The following is an 8,244-nucleotide window of genomic DNA, read 5'->3' on the forward strand; positions in this document are numbered from 1 at the left end:
AGGGCAAGGAGCAAAAACTGTCCTTTATGTCCCTCTGACCAAATTAGTATAGGCCTCAAAATATGGCTGTTAAACATCCAAGAAGTTTAGTTCCACCAGTCTGGTATTTTTAATTACCATGTGCTATGTAGATAAAGCTTGGGCAAAAAAGCCAAACATTCTCAGATAAACCTTGACTAGATATATATTTTGTTCCTTAAACTAGTTGACTAAACTATGACCATAGAAAATTTAAGATTATATGTATATTATTTTTGTCTCATCCTTTGTATGTCATAACAAACCTACACAGACCTTCATCACTTGCTTAGGCTTTTTCATTTTTTCTGTCTATTTTGGAAAATAGCTCCATTCCCATATCCTTTTAACCCAAGCTTTATCTACTTTAATAATTATAAGACATAATAACATTAACAAATAAATTTTCCATCTGTTGTGAGAATTATTTTCCTGGGGATACTAAGCAATGCTTATTCCCTTTTAAGGTTCTAGTGTCAAATCAATGTTTGATTAAAGTTTTACAGGGGAACCAATGAATTTACTGAGCTTACTTACTGAGATAACTGAGGGGTTGCTGAGGTGTGTGTATGACCTGAGGGTGTGCACACTGGAAAGTCTTTACCCAGTATGGGTCATGCCTTCTCTTTCTAGCCTTGCCCAGATTGTGTACTTTAGCCCCCGGAAAATCCAGGAGACTATGTGTGATTAAGACCAAATTACATACAGTTGGCTGGGAAGAGTGGCTGGATAATCCAGTGAGGGTCCAATGCCCCTTCTTGGCCTTCCCATAATGAATGAGCACAACCCTCAACAAAGCCCAATTGTGACAATGTTTATTGATCAGGCACAGCTGAAGTCCTGATGATGGTAGTTATTTCGTGCAGAAGAGACTGCTGTACAGCATCATCTTATTAAAAGGACATGGAATTTAAAAGGATTTGGTGCTCAGATCCACAAATGAGGCAGAACATATATTGTTTATTTTGGGTTTTTTTTTTTTTTGAGTCAGTTACTTCACTTAGTATAACACTTTGTAGATCCCTCCATTTACCTGCAAATTCCATTATTTCATCTTTACTGATTGCTGAATAAATTTTGTAAATATACCACATTTTTGTTAACCACTCATCAGTTGAGGGGCATTTAGGTTGCTTCCATCTCTTAGCCATTGTGAAAAGAGCAGCAACAAACATGGTTTGTGTCTCTACAATAGGATGAGTCCTTTGGTATATGCCAAGGTGTGACAAACCATGTTTTTATATAAACTAAATTGTTAAGGGCCAACTAATTGCTAGATCCAGTTTCAGTTGGAGGCAAGCTTCTTCAAACCTTCAAGGAATCCAGAAGAGGGTGTCATATCACTTGAGTTATAGACTGTTGTTATTTGCCTTGTGGGTGTTGGGAGGCAACACTAGGTCCTGGGCAAGAGCAGTCGGTGCTCTTAACTGCTGAGCTATCTCTTCAGACCCAGAAAGGAGGATCATACCTGGGAGGCCAGCTTAGAAATAGAACAAGAAACTCTCTCAGAAGAAAAAGTAAAAAGACACCTGGAGGCCTGGAGATACAGATCAGTGGTAGCATGCTTGCTTTCCATTTATGGGCCATGGGCTTCACCCCCAATCTGAGGGAAAAAGATGTTAAAAAAATAAGAGGCTGTAGCTGCAGGACATTGGTGATTTCCTTGCCTGGCCTGTGAGAGGTTCTGGGTTTCATCCTCAGTACAAAACATAAAAACAAGAAAACCGTAGCCTCCTGGGACTGCTGTCTGCATCTCTTATTTTATTTATTATCTTCATTTCATGTGTATGGGTATACTGCTGGTATGTGTATAAGTGCACCCATGTAGTATAATGACTTAAGAAGTCAGAAGAGGGTTGAATATACTGTGCAACTGGACTTATGGCCAGTTGTTAGCTGCCATGTGGATTCTGGGAATCGAATCTGTGTCATTTTCAAGAGCATCCAGTGCTCCTAACCATTGAGTCATCTCTCCAGCGCCCTGAGTCTCTTTTTGCATTTCCTTTTTTCCTTGTAGTTCTCAGGATTGGACCTAGAGCCAGGTGCATGTGGCAGGAGTCCTTTACCTCAGACATTTCTAAACTAATTTTTATTGGAATCTGGAGAGACAGCCCAGCAGTCAATAGCTCCTCCCACACTTCCAGACAACTCCAATTCAGTTGCCACATTGGGCTGCTCACAACCTTCCGTAACTGCAGCTCCAGGGGATCCAACTCCCTCTTCAGATGACAGTGGACACCCGCCCACATGTGGCATATATTCACACAGATACATGCACATATAATAAAAATGAGACAAGTTCTTGGTCACCTGCTTAGGCTGCCTGTGGACTTTCTGTAGCTGAGTCAGGTCTTAAAGTTGCAATCCTCCTGCCTCAGCATCCTGAAAGGGAGGGGCAGCTCTCTGTGTCTTTCCCCTTGCCTCAGATGCTGTTTTAGAGCTGATTTGTTTCAAGGTGGCCGGGGAAATGACCCATGTAGGAAGGACCCTGAGTGAGAAAAGACTGTAGGCGATTGCTATTGTGGTGCTTGGGACACAGTCCTTTTCCGTGTCGCTTGCTCTCCCACATCCCAGGGGACAGTTCACAACTTCAGGGCTCCCAGAATTTAATCACACTAATCCTCAGGTGTGATAGTACAATATTTTCTGACTTTGAGCCCCAGCTGTCATTGTTTTTAGTTTGTTAGTTGAGAGTTTTGTTATGTAGCCCAGGCTAGACTCAAACATGACAATTCTTCAGTCTCCAAGCTGAGACCAGAAGTCTGGGCCCCGCCTCAGCTAAGCTCCATTTTTTATTTCATGCTCTCTAGCCAGTGTGCTGGACTCATCCTTTCTGAAGCACCAGCTAATTTCCAGTAAGCCAACGACAGCATGCCCCTCCCAGCAAAATTAGGAACTTTCTTTTTTTCAAATGAAATGTCTCATATAGCCCAAGCTGGCCTAGAGGTTGCTATGTAGCTGAAGATGACATGAACTTCTCCTCGTGCATCTGCCTTTTCATTTCTGGGAATACCAGCATGCCGCATCATGGCTGGCACATGTGTTAATGGACCTAGAACTCAAGTTTCCTATATGCTGGGCAAACAGGCTGCCATTTTAGCTACAACCTCAGCGCCCCTGCCTTAATATTAAAGGCCTCAAGTCACCCTTCTACCTCAGCCTCCCACAGCTGCCATAGCAGACAACAGACAGAGCGTACAGCTTAGGTCTCTATTCCGGAACAGATTTGTGACTGTGGCAAGATATTTGTCACATGGACCTTTGACAAAGGTATGTTCAGTTTCCTTTTTTATGTGTCCACTGTCAGGACAAGATTCACACTTAGAAAAAGGTTTGAGATGTGAATACACTTCATCCATGTGAGGGGCTTACAACAGAAATCATTGCAGGAAAGGCTGAGGCAGGAGGACTGCTGAGCATTGGAATTCTGCATCAAACTTAGTTATAGGGCAAGACCCTGGCACAAAAATAAAATGAAAAAATGAAAACACAAAACTAAGTGCTTCAACAAATAAATAAATAAATAAATAGACAAATACATAAGTAAATAAGTAAATAAAAGTAAATAAATAAATCTTTCTCAATAAATTCATTAATGGGCTCTTGGCTGTCACCCTATTGTACCTTGTGTTCTTTTTATTAGGTTTGGTTTTCTTTTGTTGTGTTTCTCTCTCTCTCTCTCTCTCTCTCTCCTTTGTCTTTTGCTTTCACACACCCAACTCTGAATCAATCAATGAGCTAAGATTCAATCAATCTACACAGCTGGGTGGAGCCTCAGCCCTCCAATCAAATGGCAGGCTGTGGTTGGGAGGTGGGGTTCCAAAGGGGGAGGTACAGGTCCAAAGGTATATAAAAGCTTCAGAGAAGCCAAGACGACAGAGTCCTGGAGCCTGGAGTCCTTGGTTGGCTCTCTAGATACTCAGAGTGCTGCATTCCATCCCCCAATCTGGTAACTGACTCAACTCCATCAAGACCCTCCATCTGATTCAGGTACATTAGTCCCAAAATGGTGCTAGAACTTCTGGTTTTTGTCTCAAATGAACAATTGAAGGAATTGGCTTTGACCATAAACGAACAATTGAAGGGATTGGCTTTGACCATAAATACAGTTTCGAATTATTCTTAAATACCTTATTTTCAGTAGTAAGTAATAAGCCTTGACACCCGTTTCTTAGTTGACCTCAGTCTTTCTAAGTCAGGTTCAATCCAAGGAAAGGAGAATATGGGTAGGTTGGATGTGGGAAAGTTCCAATGCCCGTTTATGAGGCACATGAATGGCGATCCATGTTCATTGCTGTAAAAGGAGAGGGCTCTGTTTTAGACTCCTGGGGATCCCTTCCCAGTGGGGATGGGATAGAGAGGAACAGAGGTTGGAATAAAGGGGAAAATGGTGAACGGTGAACGGAAAATGGTCTCAGTGGGGGTCTGTGACAGGCTCCCCGTGTTTCCAGGGAGGTGAGCTATGGCTTTGAGAGCGGCAGTAAGGAGAACGGGGCAAAGCGAGCTCTCCACCATTGCTGGGCAACGACTCTGCCCTGACTTTGTTTCTGTGGTGGGTGAGAAGACAGGTTCTAACAAGTATCCTGAAAAGAAGTTCTTTCCTGAACGTTTCCACAGGATCTTTTGAAGAGAAGGGATCCACCAGGATGAGCTTCCAGGCCCCGCCCACACTCGTGGAGGTGGCAAAGCAGTGTCTGCTGGGTGATGAGGCTGTGGCCATCTCTGCTCTTCAGTACCTTCCCAAGAGGTTCATCCCTCCTCTGTTTATGGAGGCCTTCACTGGCAGGCGCCTGAAAGTCCTGAGGGAGATGGTGGCAGCCTGGCCCTACCCCTGCCTCCCTGTGGGGGCCCTGATGGAGAAACCTCACCTGGAGACCTTGAAGGCTGTGTTGGATGGAGTAGATAAGCTGTTGAGACACAAGGTTCACCCAAGGTAAGCAAGGACCAAGTAGTATAGAATGGAGGATGCGGGGGTGCAGGGAAGGGACACTGTGGTTGGGGAGAAGGGGCTCAAGGTGGAGCAGAGATTTCCAGTGGCATCATCTTGGAGCATTGCAGAAGCCCTGACCCTTGTCGAGGTCTAATGGGAAATCACAGGCCAGTGTGGAAGACAGATTGGAGATGTAGCCTCAGTGGAATGAGCCTGTCTGTTCCTCTCCCACAGGAGATAAAGTGGGACCAAGTAGATGTCAAGAGGGAATGAGACTTTGCCTAGCATCCATGAGGTTCTGTGTTGAATATTCAACACTGACAGAGGTAAAAATTCGTAAGCCAGAGAGCAGTGCAGGGAAAGCTGACATTTGAGATGGAGAATAAAGAAAAACAGGCTACGTGTTGGGTCTTGTCTTGTCCTGAGACTTCCTTGTTTGACCCACAGGAGCTGGAAACTTCAAGTACTTGATTTGCGGACTGTGCAGCACAGCTTCTGGAACACGTGGGCTGGAATGGAGGATGCTGGCTCCTCAGCACAGGCTGTGAGTGACAAGCAAATTGTGAAGGACCTTCCTAGATATGCTCTGCGGAGGCGGCTCAAGGTCTTCACTGACCTTTCCCTCAGGATCCATCTCAGTGAATACCAAACATACTTGTTGCAGTGGGCAGAGCAGAGGAAAAGTTCCCTGAAGCTGTGCTGTCCCAAGATGCAGATTTGTGCTTTGCCTGTGGACAGAATCCTGAAGGTACTGACCATCATCCAGCCAGAATTCATAGAGGAGTTGGAACTGTTTTCAGGGTGGAGTCCGTCTACCTTGGAACAGGTTTCCCCATACCTGGGCCAGATGAGGAATCTTCACAAACTCTTCCTAGCACGGATCCACAAGTATAACTTTAGTGTTGAAAATACTTCTGCAGACCCAGAGGAGATGTGTGTCAGCAAGTTCATTTCTCAGTTCTCTAAATTCGACAGTCTCCAGCATCTCTACCTGAATGGTTTATTCTTCCTCAGTGACCACATGAAACAGTTGTTCAGGTAAGTGAGGATGGGGAACTGAACTGTTTCCGCAGGTGGGAGCAAACCTTTCTTTTAAATGACAAATTGGTGGCCACCTAATGTTGCCAGCCCCTTTTGAATGAACAGTGAGGTCATCATAGAATATCTGGGCAAAAGAATATCTAAGCATTGGTCTTGCAACCATTTTAACCAAATCAAAGTTTCCTATGATACTTGTGAAGCAGAGGGCTGAACAGGGGTAGGAAATGTGTAAGGTAAAAGTCTTGGTGTGTGGGTCATATGTGATGTGTGATTCCTTGGGAGATTCCTGTGTGGTCTAATGGGCAGGAAATAGGAAAGAGAGGAAGGCCCAGATACAGGGAGGACTCACACCTGTACAGATGCCCAGGTTAGCTCTGTGCTCAGCAGCTGCGTGAAAGACACCATTCAGCCTATTTTTTCTAAGGTGTGAAGGGCTGTTTTCAGCCCAGGCACAGGCTGAGTAGATGGGAGTATGTGGCACTCAGGTTGAGGGGGAGGGGCCCATAAAGCCTGGGATTAGGGACAGAGGCTGTCTTGGGAGACCAGGGACCAATGAGCTGTGCTGGGGACTTCCCATGATGCTGTCAGATCTTTCCTGAGTTGGTCCTTCCAGTGTGTGCTCTCCTGGGCTTATGTGGCCAGCACTGGTTTTCTGCTTGTCAGTGAATCTAGGAGCTTCAGAGCTCCAGACCAAATCAGTCCTACATGGATGCTGTGTGAGTTAGCCTTCTAATGCAGTGATACAAACAAGGACCAAAACGAACTTGGGGAGAAAAGGGATTATTTGTCTAACTGCTCACAGTCCATCATCAAGGGAAGCCGAAGCAGGAACTCAGGGCAGGAACCTGGAGTACAGACCATGGAGGAACGATGCCTACTGACTTGCTTCTCTGGTCCAAACTCCACCTGATTTTCTATACAAGACAGGACCTTCTGCCCAGGGGCTAGACCCACCCACCTCACTCAGCAATCAAGAAAATGCCCCACAGACCTGTCCAATGGAGGAAATCTCTCACTTGAGGTTCCCTCCATGCAGGACTGCCAGGTTGACAACTGAAGCTAGCCAGCACACTTGGGAACCTGACACTGTCTAGAAAGGTGTGACTTGATTGTAGAGACTATAATATGCAACATCCTGGGTATTGACCTCTGTTATGATCAGACTTCTGACCTTGGGACCTGTGGTCTTCTCCACCTTAATGTCAGTCTGCCCACCACACTCTCCACGACCATTTTCCTTAACAAATCTCTTCTTCTCTCCCTAGCTGCCTGAAGACCCCCTTGGAGACCCTGTCCATCTCTCGCTGCCTCTTTTCCCAGTGTGACTTGAATTCCCTGTGCCAGTGTCAGAGCCTCCGTCAGCTGAAGCACCTGAGTGTGAGAGGTGTGGAATTCTTTGATTTATGTCTTATGGACATGCGAGTTTTTCTGGAGAGAGTTGCAGACACCCTGCAGACCCTGGAATTGGAGCACTGCGGGATGCAGGACTCTCAGCTCAGTGCCTTCCTGCCTGCCCTCAGCCAGTGCTCCCAGCTCACCAAGGTCAATTTCTATGACAATGACATCTCCATGGCCATCCTGAGGGACCTTCTCCACCACACAGCCAACCTGAGCCAGTTGACCCTGGAGTTGTACCCTGCCCCTCTGGAGTGCTTTGATGATGTGGGTGATATCCTCCCAGAGAGATTTGCACAAATTTGTCTCCAGCTCATGGATGCACTGATTGCCATAAGGCAGCCCAAGACTGTGTCTTTTGCTACAAATATGTGCCTTGAGTGTTGTTCACGCTCTGTCTATGACCTTGAGACCACACTCTGTCGTTGTTGGCAGTAATAGGGAAATGTTACTTCTGGATGCTGAGAAATGAGAGCCTAAGGATAGGACTGTCCTCCAGGACACCCAGAGCACATGTGCAATGTGTTGGGAATGGTGGTGAGGTAGGCTCAGATTACAGTGGCTGAGGCCGACATGAAGAACTGTGGGACCACAGGACATACTGATTTCAATTCTGAACTTCTACATGTGGATTCTAAGTCACAAAGGGAACTATCAATTTCTCCGTTTGCTCCTGAAAGTTTTGGTTAATGAGGAGCTACCTTAGAATTGTTGTAATATGGGTATGACTCCTAGATCCTGGATGCTCTACCTCAGTTGTCCTCAGTCATTGACCTATTCAGCTGGTACCCAGGTCAGGAGTGTTCTATGACATTTGTTGAGGAAAGACACTGCACTGTTTCAGGTGTGAGTCTGAACCT

At 45.6% G+C, this 8,244-nt stretch overlaps 1 protein-coding gene across 1 annotated transcript; it reads left to right on the top strand.

Moving 5' to 3' along the window:
* Positions 1-4,664: 4,664 nt before the first annotated feature.
* LOC103740652 (PRAME family member 12-like) lies at positions 4,665-7,822 on the top strand. Its single transcript, XM_008841323.1, has 3 exons — positions 4,665-4,951; positions 5,396-5,986; positions 7,255-7,822. Exons 1-3 carry the CDS (start codon positions 4,665-4,667, stop codon positions 7,820-7,822), a joined length of 1,446 nt encoding a protein of 481 aa, XP_008839545.1.
* The last annotated feature ends 422 nt before the right edge of the window (positions 7,823-8,244 follow it).

The sequence above is a fragment of the Nannospalax galili genome, unplaced genomic scaffold (genome assembly GCF_000622305.1).
Source record: "Nannospalax galili isolate Female #2095 unplaced genomic scaffold, S.galili_v1.0 scaffold2201, whole genome shotgun sequence".
Lineage (NCBI taxonomy): Eukaryota > Metazoa > Chordata > Mammalia > Rodentia > Spalacidae > Nannospalax > Nannospalax galili.